Genomic DNA, 22,900 nt, shown 5'->3' with positions numbered 1-22,900 from the left:
ATAGTAACATACTAAAACCTCGAAAAAGAGAGATGAGGGAGAAATATCAACCTAGGCTGCCCTAACAAGAGAGCTAAGAATGGGAAATAAGTAAGCCTCAGGTACAAGGGACATATACAAGCCTCAAGTAACAGCAATGCCTCTCCCTGGGAACTAACAATCAAAAAAGTGATTTTCAATGCTAACATCAAAAGAAATGAATCTATAGAGCAGGATTTGGACATGGATCTACAAAGATTCTGCACTATCCAAATGTGAGAAATGTGTAGCCTCATAAAGGAGCTCAGCAACGAAGTAAAAGGGTAGTTGCCAACAAAGCCCAAAGCCACTTCTCATCAACAGGAAGGGGTCTTCTAATCCCAATGTAAGATGGTGGTAAAGCTTGTGTCTGGATGGAGAAGGAGGCGGAGAGTGAAGAAAAGGTTGTGGCTGTCCTCTAAATGATTCCACAGAAAATGCAAGAAATGAAAACAAGGAGGGGACAGTAAAGAAGGAAGGTTTGGGTGGGCAAGCAAAGTTGCAGGGTTCTAGGATATAACCAGGGGACCATGAAAAAAAAATTTCCCAAGGGGTGACTTGATGTCTATAAGATTGCCAAGCAGAGGAGATACTGAACCATAACATACAGCTACTTAACTCCATTCTCTTAAGCGTGTCTGACCTTTAATCATAAAGAAGAAGAGTTCATCTCCAAATGTACCAACTTGGTATCAGGGCCCAGGAAAGAAGCAGTGTGTAGAGAGGCTAGAAGGTGAGGTACATTCCCTCAACGAAGGGCAACAGCAGATTTTGTCTAACCTGGATGGTCAACAAAACCTTCTTGCCAAAGTCGGTAATTTGTTTGAGAAACTGAGCCATCCTTAACAGAACCAGCAGGAAGCCTCTCAAATTCTCGGAGCAATCAAACCCCGCAACAAGTCTCTTCATTGCATACAACAATCTCACAAGACACAACAGACTAATCTGGCTGAGATGGTTAAGCTGGATCTTCCCTCATTACAGCGGAGAAGAAGATACTGCAAGCAGGGCTTGTCGTGTAGAGCAGTTCTTCAAGTTTCACCAAATCCTGGAGGAAACAGGTTGCCTTGGCTTCATGTCATCTTGAAGGAGAGGCCCAGATTTCGTACTATAAAAGCAATGAGGAGAAGTGGTACTGTGGGTGGCTTTTTGTGAAGGACTCCAGGCACATAATAGATACATGGTAATCCAGGCACATAATAGATACATGGTAAACCCAGTGATTAAGGTGCACCCAAAAGTATTGATCAGACATATTAGCTTAATCCAAATGGCAGAAAACCTTAGCCCATTGACACAAGCAGTGCAGACAAGACTTCTAAATTCAAAAATCCAAAATAGGGAAGATCGTACCTTCCGTGACCTTCTTCGCTTATTGGTGCTCCAGTCCAATAGCTCCCTAATTTCATCAAAACTTGCACCAAGCACCTCCTGCCTAGGCTTCTTTGCAGATCCATCTCTGTCAAAGCAACTTAAATTATCACCCCATGCAACCCCCAGAAAATATATTTTGATGATACTATTTTAAGCATGCCATGCTAGTCTTTCTATCAAAAAGGAACAATATTTTTTTGATTCAAAAACATAAATGATGGAACTAGATGCATCAAATACAGAACTGCCCTCTTATTCAACTATGAAAAAGACGAAAATAACATCTTTCTTAACTTTTTCTGAACAAATTTTTGTTCGAAATATCTGAAACAGGAAACCATCTACTGCAAAGACCCAAAAAAGATGCTCACAGCACAGGAGACAACTCAAAACGCACCATTTTACTCGAGCATGGCACCCTCCTCAGCCGGCCAAAGAGGAAGAGGCTCTACTGATCTGTATTTCACTGGGGGTAAGAAAACAATTCTAAACCAAATAGAATTCCTCTAATGTGTGGAGGCTTCAACAACCCTTTAATGAGTTACTGACTAAACAGTTATGTGACCTACTTATGTGGTCACGTGACAAGTTAAAATCAATGAACATCAATTGAACCATGGTTTAATTAGCCTAAAAAAACTAAGGAGAAACAAAATACTAAAAAATACTAAGTATGGGGATTCTTGACTCAGTTCATGCACCCACGCTGTAGGTCTATTAAGTTAGCCAATTACAATGCAAACCTGCCAAACGAAGGCCCAACCCATATTCATATCAACCTTAAGTTGATTCCTAAGAAAATAAGTCCAATTTTTGTTAGATCTGCATCTGACTCTGTTATTGACCTTTTCTAGTTCAATAAAGATCATATGCAGGTTCCCTTTATAAGGTCAAAATTTTATCTTTTGTAACCCTACCTGAAAGTAAATAGCTTCTGTAGTTGATCTACTTGGCATAGAACCAAACTGGTTCTGCAATATAATACATTATCTTCATGTAAGGGTTTGGTACGAGACTACAAGTCATTAGTTTCATGCTTTGCACTTCTGGATATCACATTTACAACAACCAATAAGCTTTTGTCCATCTCAATGGAGTCAGAACGTAGATTTTTGCCTTCCAATCAGGCCTGTTTGAGGCCATACTAGATACAATGCTTAAGCAATGCATGTCCTTTCTCGCCACTTCTCTTAAGGTTATCTTGGGTCTGCTGACACTGCTATCAGTTTTTCTACTTCCTTCAATATGGATTAAATCGCCTCTCTGCTGAGGGGCATTTAAAGGCCTCCGATAAAACGTGGCCATGCCACCTCAAAATATCACAAATATTTTTTAAAATTAGACCTACAATGCTATGTGTCCTGAGTTTTTCACTACATAATGTCCTAAATTCTCGGCTTCCATGAATTGATCCCAGTAAAGCAAACATCAATGCGTAATCGAATCTTCAAGTTTTGTATAAATGGTATTACCGTTGGGACTCAGCAAGCGCTTTTCTCTTTTTATTAGCCAGAGCTTCATACTCGAGAAACTCAAATTGCTGATAAGGCTGGTTCCCATCGGCATCATCCTCGATGAATTTCAACGGATCCATTTCACCTTCAAACCGCAGTGTGTACTCCGCATCTTCCACATCTTCTTCACCTTCTTCATCGTCGTCTTCTTCGTCGTCTTCTCCTCTTCTCCTTCTCCTTCTCCTTCTCCTTCTCCTTCTCCTTCTTCTTCTTCCTCCACGACTTCAGCATCACTTTCAGGGTTTATCGCAGAGGCCGATATTGAAATCTCTTCCTGGAAACCACTGGTTTCAGCCCTTTCTTCCGCCATTTAAAAATAATCAACGAAGGGGCTTTCTGTTAAAATATTAAAAGCTGAAATTATTTGGTACAGGAAGCAGTCTCTCGGCACAAAGGCAACTCTTATCCACTGGGTACGCCCCCTTTTTTTACACCGGAACTATTCAATATAAATGAACTAGGGTTTAAGTTTTTGGAGATCCACTTTCTGGGCGCTGCGCGAAGCTCAGCTTCGCAGTGCCGCTAACGACGAGCTTAGACCTGTATATACTTTCTATAGGGTTTTGATGTCGACGAATCACCAATCTTCTACACCGCCTCACTCCGACGATTTGCAGCAATTCTCGAATGTTTATTCACTCGTGATCGGTTCGTCGGCGGCGATCTCAATTTCGACGAAGAGATGCAAGCGGTTATAATGGCGGGAGAGTTTTCAAACAGAGGATGGGTGGGGAAGTCCAGAGATCCGGATTCCGGTTTCGACCAAAAAACAGAAGACGAAGCGTCGAAGCCCTTATTAATATCGGGGGTATCGCTTCCCGAATTTAAATTCTAACCTAACATAATAAAGAAAAAGAATTTTTTTTTTCTTTTCTTTTCTTTTTTTTTTTTTTTTTTTTACAGTAAATCAACTTCTTATTTTTTCCAAAAATAAAATAATTGTTAAATTGAGTTTCGAGCCTAAAATTTGGTTCTCCAACTGAGATCAAATCTAAACGAATTTCAAAATCAAACAAGCAAAAGTGAACATTAAATTCCAACTAAGCATCATTGAATAGCAGACGAAATTGTGATCATCATGGGGCAAAGGGGATTGTTCGTGAATTTCATGTTCAAATAGAAATGTCAAGGTTTGCTTCAATAGACACTAGTTTATTTTTCCTTAGATGATTGAAAGTTTGGAACCTTAGGATCATGTAGAAGGCTTTCGACCTACATATCTCCTTGCTATTTTTCTTAGATTGTAAATTAAGTAGATTGCTTTGAAAATTGTCCTTATTAGTTTCCAAAAGCATTCAAACCTGAAGAACCTTGAAACTATTTGAAAATGATGCAAATGTTGGAATCCACATATCATAAAGATGTTAGGATGAGAGATCTAAAGAACAAATACACTTATGCATTGATGAGATGGAGGAATCTATCAACGCAAACAATTAAAACACATATAGGTATCTAGCAAAACATTAATACTACCTCTACATGACTATTCGATTAAAGCAATCACATGTCATATAACTTGATCACTGATCCTAGTCCAGCAATTACACTAGAAATATAAGAGATAAGTTTTATATGTAAATGACATAAATAAAAAAATGGTAAAATTACGTCATATTTTTGGGGGGAATATCACTAATATAGGTGCCGCCGAATGTGTGCGAACCCATGCATATGTTATTTACATTCTAGGTGGCTAATTGTAATATATTTATAATACCATATGGATCATAGCATTTGCATTTATATAGTGACCTGATATAAGATTTTTTTTTTATCGAAAAATGTCGTGTATAATCAATGTCGTGTATAACCACAAACATTCATTTTACCGATTTCTTCTTTGACATTTTATGGAATGGACTATAAACTAAAGTATTAAGTTATTAACTAAATAATATCGATCGATATGTCGATTCATAAGGTTTTATGTCTACATACACGATGTAACAAATTCAATTCGTGTTATTTTTTGTTCTTAATCTCTCTCTATATATACATTATTAATATAACTAAAATGTTAACTAAATAGTGATCGACTTATTTATCCAAAAGGCTCTATATGGTTCTATGTCTACATAAGTCTCTAAGCAAAATTAATAAATAAAAGTATTAATAAAATAGATTTTTGGCCAAATAATATGAAGATGTCAGCAATAACCTATTGAATATATAATTTTAATTTACCATGTTATTATGAGAGAAGAAAATCCTAATTTTTGTTTGTTTCTGCGAAAAACTATATTTTGTTTGCATATGATGTTGGGATATTCTAGACGGGAGGGAAGGGTCAGGCATCCCTCTATGTTGTTCTTGATAGACCTTCCAGTTTTCCTATTCTCTCTCTTCATCCCTTAACAAACACATTTCAGTATCCACACATCGTATTTAGAACATAAAAAAACTTAAACGGATAATCAATGGAACAAAGCATTAAAAGGGCTGTGGCCATTGTGAGAAGAAGCTTAAACTCACTTTAGTTTAACTTATTTCTCTGCCAGCAATAGCTCATTAATTACATCTAAGAAGTAATGAGAAAGTATTAGACCAACAAATTCTTGACATAAGAAAAATAATAATAATAATAAAAAAAATACCCATTATTTCTACTTCTCATAGCCCCAGAAGTCCATCTCTCGTCGGAGTGAAAGCTGATTGATATGGTGAACTGACGTAGGATTTGCATCCCCAAACCTCACCGCTTTGGAGGAATCCTCTTGACCAAGCTGAGAATTAACTAGCATGGCCCAGTCGTTAAGGCCCTCCTCTCTTCCTCCCACCAGGTGTTGTTGAGTTGGTTCGCACGTCCCAATCTCCAAGTTTGGGTCACAGGCTTGATGATGGGGTTGATAATGTGCTTGTCCGGCGGTGAGGTTCTCGCTGCCACCACCAGTACTGTCGCTATCTCTTTGGCTTGACAAGAGGTTCTTCACCATGGATGGGTGGTGGTTAGTGTCCGAAGGAAGAAGCGTGGAAAAGTCATGAAGAACTGGTGAAGGTTGCATGTTGGAATAAGAAGGGGCTGATGGTATCTGAGAATAGTGCAGAGCAAGGCCATGAAAGTGTTGTCTATGGAGGTACTCAGTGTCTCCGAGAGTCACTGTGCGAGGCTGCTGGTTGGAACTCAACGTGCTATTGTGTTGGCGATATGATGAGTTAAAAGCCCCGCCGCCTACACCACCACCGCCGCCGACACCACCACCACCGCTGCTGCCGCTGCCGCCGCCGCCACATTCATTTTCAATTTTGAACAAGTGCCTCTTCTTGAAAACTCGGCAAACCACCCAGCCATCCTCCTGCAATAAAATACGTGGCATGCAATGAGAAGAAAAAGCCAGCTACATGCATGTTGCCATGTTGGCTGAAAGAGATGTTTTAAACCAGTTAGTTAGTCGCGCCCATCAGATTTCAACCTTTCCCAAGAGATACAAATTGGGTTGATTCTTTGAAGCAGATCAATAAATAAGCTTAACTCCATTGCTTCATTCTTACTTAACCTCGTATCTCCAATTTAGTGTGAAAAGTTGACTTGTTTCACATGCACACGTGCAAGAGTTGACACTACCATTAATCCCCACACTTAATAGATCTTGTTACATTGTCTACTGGAGGACCACATCATCAGATCCCATGCATACACTTGGCACACATGCGCTGGCCCTGATGATGGGTTCATTTATAGTTAATTTTACGAAAATAGTGTTGGGTTATGATGCTTTTATCCCTTCCAATGCAATGGTATGGAAAAAATGAAAAAGAAAACAAAAGAAAATTTGAGGAGAGATAGATATACATTACTATTTTTTCTGGGTTACCGAATATAACCTGCTAAAGGGCTGTTATAAGGCTTTAGGCTTTGAGTTTGATGAATTAGCACACCCATGTTTGAGATTTTCCTTTTCTTGCATTATGTAAACCTATTACAATACATTACATCAGGTTTTACCATAAATCTATAGTGAACTCTTTCTTTTTAGGTAAACAATTTGATTCAGAATTTTGAAAACAACTAACTATATCCCTATTATCCAGTTGAAGTACCATTGCATTCTTGTATTTGATCGTGATATCTATTTCTTTCTATTATTGATTTGCAGTAAGAGAGAGAGAGAGAGAGAGAGAGTACTAGTTTTATTGTTTTAATTGTGATTGGTTATTTAATTAGAAGTATCAACAGCAGTAAGTACTTATTAGGATCATGGAATATCTTACATTGAGGTTGCCTTGAGTATCATCACAGTCTTCAAGTCGATACTCATGCATGATCCAATCTGTCTTTTGGCCATGGGGTGCTCTCCCTCTATAGAAGACTAGGGTTTTCCTCATACCAATCTTCTTGTAACTATTCCTGATGCATTTATCTCTCCCAGTCGCCTTCCAAAACCCTGCATTTGTAGCTCTATTCGTCCTTGAACCGGTTGGGTATTTTCTATCCTTGTAACTGAAGAAGTACCACTCATTCTGTGGAGTAGATCCTATCCTGCACTTCTCTGTTAAAAGAAACAAAGCAAATTTAACTCATTAGGTACTGTTCTAGTGCTTCTAATATTGCATGAATGACTGATACTTGGAACTTACTAATCCGACACTATTTTAACAATAATTCAAATCATGTCTCGTGGGTTTTTCATCTTGACATCACTTGTAGTCGTTCCAAAAATATTGAATGTGAGTACTTCATACTGCATCTGATATATATTGTTCCTACTGTCAATATGCATAGGGAAATAATCCTTCAAATTCTTCAATTATTATATTTAGTAGTTCACTTTGTATAAATTATTGGTGTTTTCTTAAACTATCAGATGGCATCAATTGTAGCAGCAATATGAACTTGACAAAATGATCCTATAACTCCAACGAGAAGAGGGATTCTCTTATCATTTGCTATGGAAGTGCTGCATTCCAGAAGCTAGTTACTGTTTATCATAAATTCAAAACACAGATCTTAACAATAATAGCGTCTCAGAAGGCCAGAATGACAGTTTTATAAGCTCTTGAGTAGTGGAACCCCAGTAATCAATTAGCAGCAGCAGCAGTAACAAGGTGTCCTAAGTGTGAGATTCTATGTTCTCAAACTACCTAGCAAATAAACAAGAAAATACCAAAGACAGTAAAACGTTAACCAACAGAAACCAGAAAACGACTTCCTTAACATAGTCAATGCTAATTGCTTGAATTCTCACTAGTGGGCGAGTTAGAATTAAATTTTCACTAGTGGATGAGTTAGAATTGAAACCCAAGTTCAACACAGCAAAGGGCTTGTATATAAAGATCTTGCCAACACAGTTGCCGAGCTAATTCACATTACCTTGCAAGTCCCATGGCTCCAACTTATTCAAATCCACCTCCCTAATTACCTCCAAATCAAACTTCTCGAATGAAATCTTCTTCTTAAGGTAATAGTGAAGGAGCTCTTCATCTGTTGGATGGAACCGAAATCCAGGTGGAACTCCACAATTCGAAGAATCCATCCTTTCCGCTGTCGATGAATTTCTCCCAAACAAGCCTCGGAATTAGTCTCTCTTCCCTGTGAAACAATCAGTTCATGAACCCTTAAGAAGAATTGAAGAATCATTTATATATCATGTCTGTTCCAAAATGATGTAATGTCAAACGTTGACGCCGGTGACGACGCCGGCGGGTCTGGTTAAAGATATCGTAGAGAGCAAGTGACCGAAAGGATGAGATTAGGAGGATAACTTGGTGATTTTTTCTGATTAATTTAATTGAACAACTTAAAGTAAAGCATTAAAGGATCCCGAGAAAATTAAAATTAATATAACTATGAGGAATTTGATTGTTCCCAAAGCAACGCTTGGAAACAGATGCAAGTCCCTTATTGGGATTTTCATTTCTGGTTGAGAGTTGCAGCAGCGATAGCTTGAGGTTTGGCATATGGAGGGACGACTTTTTGAGGATTTCAGATTAATTTTTACTTGACTGACGAGATACGCGTCTTCCTTGATTTCTGATTTTGTTACTCTCCTATGCTTTGGTTCGGGGATTTAGGGGTACATGAATGGGAAAAGGTGATTAAATATGAAAGAGATTTATTCTTCTGGTGCTACGTATTCTCATGCAAGGCCCATCATGTAAATTGTAATCAGTATGCAGCACTGAATTACCAAATAGCCCATTTCATTTCAAATCAGCAAAAAGCCCAAATCCTTCTCAAACCTATTTTTACTCGTACTAATATTCAGTCCATTTTTTATGAGGAAATTGACCATTCATTTCCTTGTAGATGTGTGACATATGTCCTAACATCACGTCAAAATGTTGAGATCAATTTATAAGTTATATCCTTTATTTTTTAATTTAATCACAACTCCTTTTTTTTTTAAGTCTTACGACTCTTTGATATGACTTATAAATGAATCTCAACCATTTGATCTGATAATTAAACACATGTTATACATCTACAAGCAAATGGATAATCAATTTCTGACAAGGAAATTGATTGGATAAATTTCCATCTCTACCCATCAGATCCAATAGCCTTAAAGTTATCCCTTTAAGCATGATTCTCATCCCATCCTTTCCTCTTTCAACCCACTTTGTCCTTCCCAACTTGATAGATTCCAGTGTAGACAAATTCAGTTATAAAAAAATTTGCATACTTTGTGTAATGTTCTGAATTGAGTATTGAAATGTAATGATGGGTGGTTGTGGATACTGTGGAAGTGAATTGTCAAAAGAAAGAAAGAGCATCGAGGTTAATACGGAAATATGATTTACTAGGCAAGAAACAGGATGAAAGATTGGGGAGCAAGTTTGATCCTAAGAGTAAACTAGGGCTTCATGAAGGTTGTGTGCTTGAATGGCCAGCTTGCCCTCAATCACTGCTTGGGTTTTTGGTAAATGAGGGCATCATCGAAATTAAAGTTGTTCAATTACTTGGCGGTGCTCTTTTTTCGGCTTTGCGGGGTTTTGTAAAATAGTTTATAGATTGTTATTTTCTAAAATAATTGATATTTTGATTTTTATTCCCCTCACATGTACAAAGATACAAGATTGACACGTAGTAATTAATTATCCAAGAGTTATGATTAGAACCCAATTAATAATTGAACATAATAAATTCTTAAATTTTCTTCCAATTTTGTCTCCCCTCTTTTATTGAATCTTAATTTTAGAGATTTATTAGGTTCAATTCCTAGTTGGGTTCTAATCATGCCATTTGGATAATTAATTGCCACCTGTCACAATTATAGATAGAAATTACAGAAATTTGTAGGAGGTGAGAATTGTAGAAAATTATAGAGAATTGTAAAAAATGTGAACTCGGGAAGGCTATGGATCATCTCCCTTGACGGGGATGGCGTTACAACTACAAATTATGTGGAATCTACAAGTAAAAAATGATAATATATTTAATTTAGAAAGAAAATCACTTTAACCTGTGGGTTCCACTGTAATTTGTGGTCAATAGTTGTCGGGAGACAATCCCGTATTAGGGAAGAAGGTATAGTAAGGGGCAAAGGTTTAAATTCATGACCTCTTTAGATTTACTGTATCTATATAAAAATTATCGTGAGCTACAATATTTTTATAGAATGACTCACGTAGTTTGGTGCTGGGACCAATAGGGCTGTTGAATAAACACTATTACACCAAAATGGACGCATAAGCTAGATAACCGACCTCTAGTTGCATGAACAATAGGAATATGCTAACGCAATAACGTTAGAATTTTTAAAATAAAATAAAAATAACGTTAGAAGTTAGAACCAGAAGGCCGTTTCGTGGGATTCATATCGTCTATAATTCATTTTCCCTGTAAAATAAAATTTAAATTTAGTTTAAATTGGATAACCTTTGGATTACTTAAATGCCATGGCACAATCCTATGAGGGAATTGCAAGGAATTACAGAGAAATGAATTACAGGGGATGTGGATCCCGTTGCATGATTTCCCTCCCCCGAAAGGTTCGAATTATTTTTACCGAAAAAAAACAATTTCGATTTCTTGATCTTGGTCCGTAGACCTTATAAGACCTTTATAACATTATTTTTCGGTAAAGCGCAGCTTTATGACATTTGAACTCTGTTTGCTTCAGTGTTGCGCATGGACGTGAATTATTTTGATCTGGTTCGTGCCGGGTTTCAAATCTCGACGGATGGAGTAAAATTATCTTTAATTCGAAAGTAAAAACGCATGAATTTTTTTTGGGGGGTGAAATCGAGATTTCAAAGCTTGCAAAATCCGTCGATCAAATGTTGGGATCCACATATTTTATTCCACAACCAAACATCAATTTTATAAATTATAACTCCTGTTTGAATCATGTTGAAATCTCGATTGAATCTCGCCGCCCGCGAAAGAAAACATGAATTAATCTACAGAATAACGAACGGTTTTTACCAAAAAAATAACAGACTAACGAACGGTGAAAATCGTACAGTGGAGCGCCAAAAGGAGCAGTCGTTTTCGCTTCCTAAGGGTCTTTCTTTCTTTCTTCAAGAAATGGTTATTTTGTCTGAGAAAATAATATCGTTTTCCCGCCTTCTCTAGTTCTCTAGGGGCTTGTTTCATCTACGCTGGCAATTCTCACATTCGACTTTACTCCTAGTGGTCTTCAATTACGTCGATCAGAGAAAACACAGAGAACACTCCTACCGTTCAATCCTCGGTTCCTCGAAGAGGTAAAGCTAGGGCGGCCAATCTTCATCTGTTCTTTCTTCATTAATTCACAGTTCTCATTATTTGTAAGCACTTCTCACACGCTGTTTTTTTTTTTAAACTTTCTTTAGATTTTCTTTTTGGTTTGATGTGAAATTGGCCTTTTCTGATTAGTTCCTCTTACCCCACTCCTGTGAGTTAAGATTTCTGTGTTTCTGATCGCAATGTGTTGTAATGAAGTAGGCAAGTAGGGTTCCTATCATCGTCCACGATCTTTATTTTATTACTTTAACTTTCCCATCTAATTTATGCTCCACTGGCGAGCAACGTTGATATCTATATTTTCGTTTTCGGTAGCCTGCTGTTCTGGTAGGGCTTTTCGTGGTATAAAGGTATTGTGTTGTTTGATTTTAATTTTATCACATACCGCGTTAAATTATTTTGAAAAAGCTGGAAGAAAATGAAATGCAACGTCCAAGATTGGCTTATCATTTACGTCTGAATCTGTTACCACAACAATGACAACAACAACCGAGCCTTCAATGCAAAGACATTGCTATCTGTTGCCCCAGTACGAAAAGAAACAAAAGATTTTTTACTCTATTGCCTCCGTCCTGAGAATGTTATAGTCAAATGCATGTTCAGCAATCATTTGTTTCCTCCTTTTCAATTCACTTATTTATCCAAAATTTTACATTCAAATGCTTGTTCCTCTGTCTTGAGTTGATAACCATTTCAAAGGTTTTTATTCTTGAATTACACTGACACAGTACCGCTTCCATTGATGGGGCCATGGGGGCACCAACCTGTTTCAGAACCCGTATGGAGATGAACAGGGTTCATTTTGGGTTTTGGATCTGGTAGCATATTTAGGGTTTTGATGTTACTTTGGGATATATAATCTTTTATTTTGTTGATTAGAATAGGAGAGAGCTACTTGTGATTAGTTTCCTAATTGTTTTGAATTTCCAGCATAGGACAAGTTTCTTTTTTAGTTGGGATTTTTCTGTTATATAAACATGTAACTGCCAAAGAAACACACACTCTCTCTCTTCTCCCTTATCTTCGTTCTGCTTCCTGTGCTTCGATCCCAGCAGAATCCGTAACCAGTCATTTCTGGTTCTTGACCACCTCTTCTTTTCCTCAGTCTTGATTCCTGTGCTCTTTTTTCTTAGTTTTCTTCCTATTGTTATTTTGTTTCTGTTCATCCTTTTCTCTTCCTATAACTAGTGTCAACTGTGGTTCATGAATATCTGGGTAGAATTCCATTGTGTTCAAGCCATTGGTCCTAAAGTTTTGCGTAAAGGATTACTATCCTTGGGTGACTGGAGCCTTAGGATTTGTGTCCATGTTCTTTCTTGCGTGAGCTGCAATACTGCAACCAGAACTGAATTCCCTTCCATCTCTACTATTTCAGACCCCAGATCTTTTCCTTTGCTACTGATTGGGGTGGCTGTTACTGGCATTCAGAGGGACTGGTATGAGGATCCTAAGCCTGAAATCTCAGGCCAAATTGTGGTTTTGTTGGTGGGTTCTCTGCATCGAATTCAGCTCTTGGTCACTGGGTGATCTTGGGTGGGAAGGTTGTCTTCCCGCTGTTATAAGGTGAAGGCCTATAAAGACCTTTCTTAACCTAAAACCCCATCTAGTCCTTAAGATATTTCATTCATTACCCCTTGTTTTCTGATATCCCCACTAAGTTAATCGTTTGACATGAATCCCCCTTTCTTTCTTTTTTTTTTTTTTTGGGGGGGGGGGGGAATGTGCCCTTTTAATTTGTTGGTCCTGAACTTTCCAGCATTAACAGTTTTGCCCCTGAACTTGAGTTATTTTTCAACTCTGTGGACCCATGGTGATCTACAAACTGGGTTATAGGACTGGGGTCGCAATCACATCATATGCGCACTCTATGACTGTTTTGCTTTTGTTTTGATGGCATATTTTCCTCTTCAGCTGTGTTGATAAAAGAAAGCACTTCCTTTCCTTTGCTGGGTTGATCACGGACATCACTCCCACTGATAGTCTCGAAAATGGCATATTTGTCTATGAACAATATATTGGAAAGGGTAATCCTCGCACCAATCATGTTCATAAACTTCATGTACAGCATACTGAGAAGTTTCGTGCTCTCTCCCACACCCCTTTGTCAAGTTGTTGTTATGTCACTGGAAGAGGATGGACTAGTAGGTTTTGAGCGTCTTGAATATATTTGCAGATGATCAGTAAGGACAAAGATTACAGATACATGGCAACATCTGATTTATTGAATGAGTTGAGCAAAGATGGTTTTAAAGCTGATTCGGACATGGAGATGAGATTGACCCGTCTTGTATTACAGCAGCTCAATGATGGATCTGGTGATGTTTCTGGATTGGCTGTGAAATGGTTTGATAATTTCTCACTTTTCTAAAATTTGTGCCTTATGTTGGTGATAAGAGATCTTTTTGTTTCTTTATGCTCATTTATCCTTTGTAACTACCATTTTTATAAAATTTGTGCCTTATGTTGGTGGTAAGAGATCTTTTTTTCTTTCTGCTCATTGATCCTCTGTAACTAACTCATTCATCTCATGTTTTGTTGTCATTAGTGCAAAAGTAGTTTACACTCTTAGCCCAAATTGTTTTTATTCTCGGAATATTTGGGCTGGGTGTTTCAACCTGACACCTCATTGATCCATGGATGTCTTTTACAGTTTTACTTGGTTGCTAAATTTAAATATCCTAAGAGCATGTTTTCCCTTTCTTGGACTGCTAGTTGATAGATTTTGCTTTTCCTTTGCTACCATTCCATCCCTCTGAATTTGCAGGAGCTATTACACTTTTTCTGGTCATAAACTTATTATCTTACTCAGTAGGATGAGTGCTGATGTTGGCTTTTCAACTCCTGTAGTTATATTTTTCATGCCATTGTCTTACAGACCTGGATCATCCTTATCTGATTGTTTAGATGGGTGTTTATTATATATTTGTGTTTTTCCTTACTTGTAACTGTGGTTCTTAGTGGTTGTTGTTTGCTTCAAAATTTTATATGGTCCTGGTAGCGGTTGCCATGCTTGGTCTGCTTTGAGCTTTAAGTGCCAAAATTTCCCAATGTGCTCAAATTTGAACAGAATTTAACTTGCTAAGAACTCAGTATCTTGATGTTCTGTGTATGGTGTGGGTGATAAAGAGTTTATTTGGCTGTGTTTCTGCTTTCTGTATTGCTTTAAATTATCTTTGCCTGTACCATTGCATTCTTAGTCTAGATGTTACCTTCTGGAGAACAAAGCTGCAACAAGGCTTTTTACTGCTAAGCATTCTGGACTCTGCATGGAAAAATGGTCATATTTGCAAGAAATTTTATATGCATGTTTGTCCACTCATAATCCTCTCTCAAATGTGGGGAAGTTTCAGCTGGTAATTTTGTGTAGTCATTAGTTTGCTGTCATATCCTATTTGATTCTTTACTGCTTTCTGTGTCGTCATGCAGTTTGGTACCTCTTGTAAAGAAGGTTGGTGTGGCAAGTGTTTCTGAAATGGCTGAGAAGCTGTCTCTTAAACTGCTAAATGGGAAGGATCAGAATCGTCACATTGCAATTATAGCCCTTAAAACAATAGTCTCAGAAGTCACTACGACACCTGCTGCACAATGTGTTGTATTCCATCTTACTCCTGAATTGCTAAAAGGAATAACTAGTGCTGTAAGTTCTCATTCATTTTCTTTCACTCTTTCATTCATTTAGATTTAGGCGTTTAGCACATGATAAGCTTGCATATTCTCTCATATTGTACGTAGGAATTCTGGTATGCACATTCTGATGTTACCTGGTCAAGAAAGATAAGTTGAATTATCAAGAATATTTGTTGATACTGATGTCTAAAAGTCAAGACAGTCGAGATATCGAGATTTCACCAAAATTTCAGCGAAACATGGTACAATGGTTTTGGTTTCGACTTTCGATTGACTGTTTTGGTGGGGTTTTTTTTTTTTTTTTGGGGGGGGGGGTCTGATTTTTGGTGTACAACCTAATCTAGGCCAATAAACACAATGGCTTGATTGACTGTATGCACATGAAATTGGATCATGTATTCTCACAAATGTTAACATGGATATAAAAGATAATATTGAAACTTCCATTGAAATGCAAGAACAAATATTAGAAAACCTGCCAAGACCACCCCCATGTGTCAACACCCCCCTCTCCTCCCCTCCCCCCCCCCACCAAAAAAAAAAAAAAGAAGAGAAACTACCTTCTCCAAAAAAAAGGGGCCATTGCCAAGTGCTTGTCCGTCGTCTATGAGGCGTCCTAGAGGGGTGCTTTGGAGTCAGGCCCAATACCTGTACTGTTTGTGGGTTTTTTTTCTTTCCTAAAAATATTAATAGAGGAGGGCTAATATCTTAGACGTGAGTTTTTCATAAATATCTACAGACCGTTATAGTTGAGCTCATTGCAACACGGTTTTTTTTTCTTCCTAAAATATTAATAAAGGAGGCTAATATCTTAGACCTGAGTTTTTCATAAATATCTACAGACCGTTATAGTTGAGCTCATTGCAACCTAAAACATAATTTACATAAGCTCAACCCTTACCAAAGAAGGGATTGTTCTTGAGGTGTGATTGCATTACCATCTCATTTTGTAGCTCAAGCAGTCATTTTTTTCCACCAAATTCACTAAATCTTTTAATTTTCCTGATTTGAATGCGGAGGTTCATCTAATTCCCTGGTGCACTTTCTTTCTTGTGCAGGGAATGACCACTGAGATTAAGTGCGAATGCCTTGATATCTTTTGTGATGTTCTTCATAGATTTGGGAATCGTATGACAGCAAAGCATGAGTTGTTCGTAGGTGTTCTACTGTTGCAATTGGGTTCCAATCAGGCCAGTGTCAGAAAGAAATCCATTTCTTGTATTTGTGAGTTGGACTGAGCTTCTGCTTAATATTCTTTTTTGTATTGTTTGATTATCTTGTTCCTTTTGCAATTGTAGCAGCTGCCTTTGTTAAAATGCAGCTTCTTTAAAACAATTTGAAAACAATTCGGATGATGATTGAGAGTCTTAATTTAAGGAAATGTCTTTTTCGCTTCTAGTATCGGTTGCATCAAGTTTGTCGGATGATCTGTTGACGAAAGCAGCGGTAGCAGTTGTTCGGTTCTTGAAAAATAAGGGCCTGAAGCCTGAAATGACTCGAACGCTCATTCAGATGATTGGAGCCCTGAGGTTAGCATTGAAGCTTTTCCTTTTGGATTTGTGCATGGTTTCTGCCCTACTGTTTTGAACAAAAATCTTTGGTTATCTAAAAGGAAAGATAATCTCATACTTGGAGTGGAGCATGTAAATTCTCCCTGTTATATAAGCACAAACTACTGTAGAACTTGGGGCTGGACTGGACCAGCTTCAAACAGACCAATTGGATCAGGTCAAATCAGCCCAGCTGGTTATCTAAAAGGACCAAAAAGAGGCCAAAACACTGTTCACGTGAACAGTGTCACTGCCTTTTTTTTTGTCTTGAAGGAGTAGTATTTAAAGATTTGTGGGGCCCAAGAGTAGATCATGTGAAGATCTTTCTTGAAGACTGAGATTATAGACCTTTATGAAGTTGCTAAATTATTTTATTTCCTTGGATCTAATTCTCTTGTTTGAAATCAAAGAAGTTTCTATTTTTTTTTGTTGCTTAGAATCTTAGCTAAGGCTCTTTTTGGTATCAATTATCATTCTCAATTATGAGAATTTTTCATTATTTTAAATTGTTTGGCATCTATTATCAGTTTTGTTTTGTATTGTCTATTATGGATTATGGTGAGAATTTCATTCTCTTCATTTATGCATAGGTTTGCTTAAAATTTTATAGTTAAGATGTGGGTAAAATAGTCAATACACATTATTTTATAAAAAACCATATTTTTTTCTTCTTTTCTCTTTTCTCACTTGCTCACTATCATTTTCTAACAATTTTTTATTTTGACATATCAAACTTATTTTTCATTCCATAATTTATTTTTGACAAAATTCACCAAACCATTTTTCATTCTTAACCAATAATAAATTATTGTACTTATTTCTTTTAAATAAGCATAATAGAGAATGATAATTGATACCAAAAAGAGCCTAAATAAATTGGCAAAGTAGTTTCTATTTTCTACATTAGCAGTTTATTTATTTTTGTTGAAGAGTCTATGATCTCACTCTCTCTCTATATGTATATATGATTGTATGCATATATGATTGGCTGTTCTCAGTCACACACAAATTTCTGGATTTAATTAATGAAGCTTTGCTTTGCTGTATTCTCTTCTCGCTTTCTTGAGTAATAAGAAGTGTGAGGGGTTGAGGATCCTAGCTGAGAGCTTCAGAGAGCTGGACCAGCTTTATCCCATTTCTCATATTTCTCTTATTCAAGCATGTGTTGAAGTTGCTATTGAATTGAACTATTGCTGTCCATACCCCTTAAACTTCGAACTTTTCTTTGTAGTTCTGGTTTTCTGATTTGTGGGTTTATTGGGGCCAAGTTATCCTTGATCTTAGCTTTACATTACAAACAACATCGATCTCAATTACTTTGGAGCTGATATATTATTCTTTGTGTTCTAATTATCTCTCAATTAATGGATGGATGATGTTTTAAAATTTTGGAACATCTATTTTCTTGGTTTATGTACTATATTGATACACCACTTGGCCTGAAACCTTGCTTTGGGATCGCTAATGGGTTCACCGCCCTAGTATAAAATATTAAATTACTCATATGTGAGAAGTAATGGCAATTCTTTAGATACATATACTGAAATTTATTGAAGGGGGTATCAATTTTGGAACACAGCAGAATATTAAGGGGCTTTCAGGATATATTAAGAGTGGGAGGAACAAAATATATACGAAATAAAAATGGAGGTCAAACTAGGAAGTTAGAGAATTTTGTTAAGATATGTGCGATTTACGACTTTAGTGCTAATCATACCATGTGGGGGTCTACCCATTGGATAAGATCTGATTTTATTCTGCCCAGATTTTATCTGATTTCCTTAGCTTCTACTTATTAGTCTAGGGGATACTTCCTATTTTAGCTTATGTTTCTATTGTTGTAGGTTGGTTGACAAGCATACCCAGTCTAGTCTCTTTTTGCCTTGGTTTCTATTTTTTGTGTTACTTTGTTTAGGAAATAAATCATACATTGGGATTAGCTACTTGCTATTAATAAAGTGCTATTTGAGGGGGGAGGGAATCATGTGCCACCTCTATCCTCTCTTCTTCATTCTATTCTTCTTCCTTCTCACTCTTCTCTTCTCTTCTTCCTGTGGTTCTGAAACTGCAGCAAGTGTAACAGATTTATAGGATGAAACAGAAAATGAGGGTTACTTATAGCACAAGTTGTAGAAAGGGGTTAAAATAGGAAGGTTGTCTTCATACCTTCAGCCCAAGTAAAAAAAAAGAGCCTCGTTTTGATGGAGAAGACTGCTCCATGGAAACCAATCAAACTGAAGATGGATGATCAAGAAGGCATCTGAAAATCTTCAAAACCCACACAATTAGTAGGCAAAAAAGGAGCCTGCAAGATCAGAACAGCCACATGAAATTCTGGTAGTGGGTATGTTTTTCACAACCGCTGGTAGATCTTAGGGCCCAAGCTGGTGTAACCAGGGTTGGGTCCCCTATAATGGGGCCCCAAAAACCAGACATAAAAGGCCCACTTTAAGGCTGGCTGAATGCCCCAGGGGTACTTTGGTCATCTTCCCAGCCCCTTTAGGACTCAAGTAGGGGTCTGGTTGGAACCCCCTCGATCCAAGGGTCATGGATCTGTCTTTATTTCTTTATTTGGATCTGTATTTCGAGATATGACAAAGTCCTAGTCCTAGTCTAGTCAAGAGTCTCAGTTGGAATCTTATTTCTGGATAATTACCTATTTATTTTGCAAGACTGTTAGGAGATTCTTTTTGATTGGTATTGAGTTGTAAAGGCAGCCCAGGAGGGGCCGAAAGAGGGTCCAAACCCATTAGCCCCTGCTGCAAACTCTTGGTGGGTGGGGAACCAGAATAAGGGTAATTTTGTCATTTCCCACCCATGGATCGAGTCCTAGTTTGTTGGGACAAGTCCAGCAAAATTTTAGGAGTCCATTCCTAAATTTCAGTGGAATTTTATTTGAGAGTTTCAGTTTAAGTAGGAAGGAAGTTGGTTGTGATAAGATCCATTATCCAAAGGGATTCTTATCCTTTAGAATTTGTTTCTATTTTGGGAGTTAGTTATTTGAGTCCTTGTTTAGCAAGTAATTGAAGTTAGAAGAGTCTAGTAGGAGTTTAATTTCTTTCCATAAATACCAATCAAGTCTTGAAAAGAATTTCAGTTTTGATAAATTAAATTTGATTGGGAAAATAGACTGTGAAAGTCGTGGGATCCCTAGGGGTGACCTGCGGCTGGATTTGTGCACCTGCTACTGCAATTTCAGTAGCTTCTCCCCTCCCAAGCCCTGCGATTGCAAGTAAAATCATTCCTACTATTTCCCAACTCTATTCCCTCCTTCCGGCTTACGGTTCCCTTTCCCCCACAGCCTGCAACAACCCAGAAATTCTGCAGGTTCTCTCTCTCTCTGATTCTGTTCTGAGTTTTCAAAGCCAGCAAAAGGAGGTTTAGGAAAAAGATCCTCGAAACTGTAGCCCAGCCGTGGGGTTGCATTATTAACCCTTCCCCTACCCCCTGCGATCCTTCCGAGCCCTTCCTCCACCTCTCCCCTACCCTGTGGCTCCCTCTCTCTTTTTCTTTTCTCCATTGCACCCTCCCCTCTATGCCATTATACCATGCTATACCATTATACCTATTTGGTATTGTTGTAATGTGAAGAATTGCTCCTCAAAAGTATATTATTCACAAGACCACAATAGGGTATTTTTACAACCTAGTTAAGCCCTATACTAAGTAGGAAAAGGAAATATAAAACAAATAGAAATAAAACTCTAGACTTATTAGGAAACATAATCCTATTCTAATTAGAAAACCTCAGTCCATGTTTTCAACAGGTGTTAATTAATTTTCAATACTTGCCCTATTGCATCTTATATAAAGGACTCAAAAATAGACAACTATACTGAGAAGGAAAGGGAAGGCCTAATACAATCCTTAAGCTGTTACTTAAATTCAATAGGCTATTGAACCAGACTCAAGACGGAGTCTATTACAACGAATATTCCATTAACAAAACTAGAATATTCCAGAATAACGTAAACTGAAAGACTGGTTAAAACTACCAAACCAGTTCAATTAAAAACATAGGGAAATTTCAGGGACACCTCAAGATATTTGCTGGAAAGCATAGAGACCCCCCGGTGTTATGCCAAATTGGCAGCCGCCCCCATTTCCATTAGAACCGTTAATTAGTTAGAGGAAATGATGAATATACCCTTAGTTGTATCTTTTTATATTTTATAATTTATAACATAAAAATGACAAATGGAGGAAGAAAGAAGATAAAATTCTGGATTCTATTTTACAATGGACATTCTAATGTCACAAGAGATCAAGGGCAAATGTAGGAATCATGAAATCATCTAACCATGACTTATGCTAATGGAGTGTAGTGTTTCTTGTGCAGATTTAAGAGACATTTTTGGGTGTCATTGCCAATTTGGCATAGTTTTGGGGTGTCGGTGCTTTTGCCAATTATTGTGGGATGTTCCTGAAATTTTCCCTAAAACATAACATGAAAACTGTGGACATAAAATACTTTATCTTATGTGCAACCTAGGTACCCATAGTTTTGGCCCACAAAAATGATGCAGATTCAGTTTGTAGTCTTTGTTTATTTTATTGCTTCTCTTTATATGTTTATAATTCATGCCAAAAATTTAAATATGAATGATGAACGTGTTATTGGTTCGTAGGCCAGTGTATGCTTGTGTACTTTATTGAGTTGCTCTGACTGTTCTTCTCTCCTTTCCTCATCACAGGTAAAATCTTGTTACGTTCTTTCTATCCCAGGTCTTTCTTAGTCTTCTTTAAATCCTTAGTTGGTTCTAAGATTCCGTGCTGTTATTTCTCCATTGTTATCATTGTGCCTTCTCCATTTCTCATTACCGATGGACTATTATCATCTCTTGCTGCCCTATTCTGTTTCTGGAAGCATAGTTAGGTTGAATAACATTTAGTATACTATCTTCTGGAATTCTGGATATTAAGTCCTTACCTTATGGCAATCCAAGCCGTCGACCTTATTACCCAACTACCTTTCTGCTGTCAAACCTGGTCCTGCTGTTATCACTTGGTTCAGTTTCAGTAGTTCTTTCCCTTCTTCATAGTTGTTGTTTGGGTTGCTATGGGTGAGTGAGATCCCTTCCATACCAACTCTCCCTTCAGACATTAGGACCAGCTGATGCACGGAGGAGTTCTCTCCTTCAAAATGGTGGTTTACACTTCTGCCTATGTCTAAGGATAAGAGATGATATGTTTCCTTCCTTGCCTTCTTGATACTTCCCTGTTTGACCTTTCTTTTTTTGTGTCCTGAAATTCTCTCCTCTGAATCCATTAGTAACATTTGTCCTTTATGTTAGCTTTGTTCCAAGTTTGTCCCTTTTTAATAAGCTAATTTTCGGTGGAAGCATCTTATTGTATCCTTCATTTCCATTTGTCTGTCACTTTCTGCTTCCTTTTTTTTTTTTTTTTTTTTGGGGGGGGGGTGGTCTTACTTTCTCTTTTTTTCTTTCCCCCCTCTTCTTCTAGCTACACTTTAGCTATGATTGAAATGTATACTTCCTCTATTTCCTCGAGTCTCTTAACAATTCAAAGAATAAAACTGTCAACATTTTCTGTTTCCTTGAACCTTTTGCCATCTTGTTTATGTTTTTTCATTGATACTTTGCTTTTTTCTGCTTTTCGGTGGATTTAGATTAAATTTAATATGTTGTGGGAACGGCTTTTGCTAGAAAGTTATGTTGCTAGTAATATGTCATGCCCAAATGGTGTTTCAGTCGTTCTGTTGGATATCGGTTTGGACCTCATCTTGGAGTTACTGTCCCGTTGCTTATTGACTACTGTACAAGTGCATCAGAAAATGATGAAGTACTTCGTGAGTACAGTTTGCAGGTATCAATTGTCAAGATACCCTGAGTCTTTATACTTTTGGATGCTGAATTGCATCTTGTTCATTTCTTATATGATGCTTGCATACCTTAATTTCATTTTAGGCACTGGAAAGCTTTTTACTTAGATGTCCCAGAGATATATCTTCGTACTGCGGTGAAATTTTACATCTTACTTTGGAGTTTTTAAGTTATGATCCAAACTTCACTGATAGCATGGAGGAAGATACTGATGATGAGACCCTTGAGGAAGAGGAAGATGAGTATGTTTATGTTTATGTTTACTGACATATAAAAATGGATATGTGGGTATTGTGTTGGTTCTTA

At 37.4% G+C, this 22,900-nt stretch overlaps 3 protein-coding genes across 6 annotated transcripts in view; 1 reads left to right on the top strand and 2 right to left on the bottom strand.

The window, feature by feature from the left end:
• Positions 1–3,690, bottom strand: part of LOC149026921 (tetratricopeptide repeat (TPR)-containing protein) — a 38,382-nt gene extending 34,692 nt beyond the window's left edge. The window contains 3 exon segments of the mRNA XM_089157348.1: positions 1,372–1,477; positions 2,865–3,094; positions 3,097–3,690. Coding sequence (XP_089013474.1) covers positions 1,372–1,477; positions 2,865–3,094; positions 3,097–3,216 — 456 coding nt within the window. The 5' untranslated portion in view covers positions 3,217–3,690.
• A 1,755-nt stretch (positions 3,691–5,445) lies between these two features.
• On the bottom strand, positions 5,446–8,433 carry LOC149026920 (protein BEARSKIN2-like). The gene is made up of 3 exons (XM_089146136.1): positions 8,218–8,433; positions 7,119–7,396; positions 5,446–6,202 (listed from the first exon to the last, which is right to left on the bottom strand). Exons 1-3 carry the CDS (start codon positions 8,378–8,380, stop codon positions 5,513–5,515), a joined length of 1,131 nt encoding a protein of 376 aa, XP_089002262.1. The 5' UTR covers positions 8,381–8,433; the 3' UTR covers positions 5,446–5,512.
• A 2,857-nt stretch (positions 8,434–11,290) lies between these two features.
• LOC149026919 (cullin-associated NEDD8-dissociated protein 1-like) overlaps positions 11,291–22,900 on the top strand; it is a 34,994-nt gene continuing 23,384 nt past the window's right edge. For 3 of the 4 annotated variants that reach the window (XR_016173684.1, XM_089157320.1, XM_089157334.1), the window contains exons 1-8: positions 11,291–11,555; positions 13,486–13,598; positions 13,748–13,917; positions 15,001–15,211; positions 16,260–16,425; positions 16,601–16,730; positions 22,463–22,577; positions 22,679–22,836. Coding sequence is in view for 3 of the 4 variants with exons in the window: in XM_089157320.1 (XP_089013446.1) it covers positions 13,563–13,598; positions 13,748–13,917; positions 15,001–15,211; positions 16,260–16,425; positions 16,601–16,730; positions 22,463–22,577; positions 22,679–22,836 (986 nt within the window). In the remaining variant the exon portion in view is untranslated. Of the gene's footprint in view, positions 11,619–13,485; positions 13,599–13,747; positions 13,918–15,000; positions 15,212–16,259; positions 16,426–16,600; positions 16,731–22,462; positions 22,578–22,678; positions 22,837–22,900 lie in introns of all 4 variants that reach the window. The other variant, XM_089157326.1, reaches the window with a different exon arrangement.

Source organism: Hakea prostrata, chromosome 1 (assembly GCF_041222555.1).
Source record: "Hakea prostrata isolate BN-2017 chromosome 1, UWA_Hpros_2, whole genome shotgun sequence".
Taxonomy (NCBI): domain Eukaryota; kingdom Viridiplantae; phylum Streptophyta; class Magnoliopsida; order Proteales; family Proteaceae; genus Hakea; species Hakea prostrata.
Note: the sequence above shows the minus strand (reverse complement) of the source record. Positions and strands in the feature narration are given on the sequence as shown.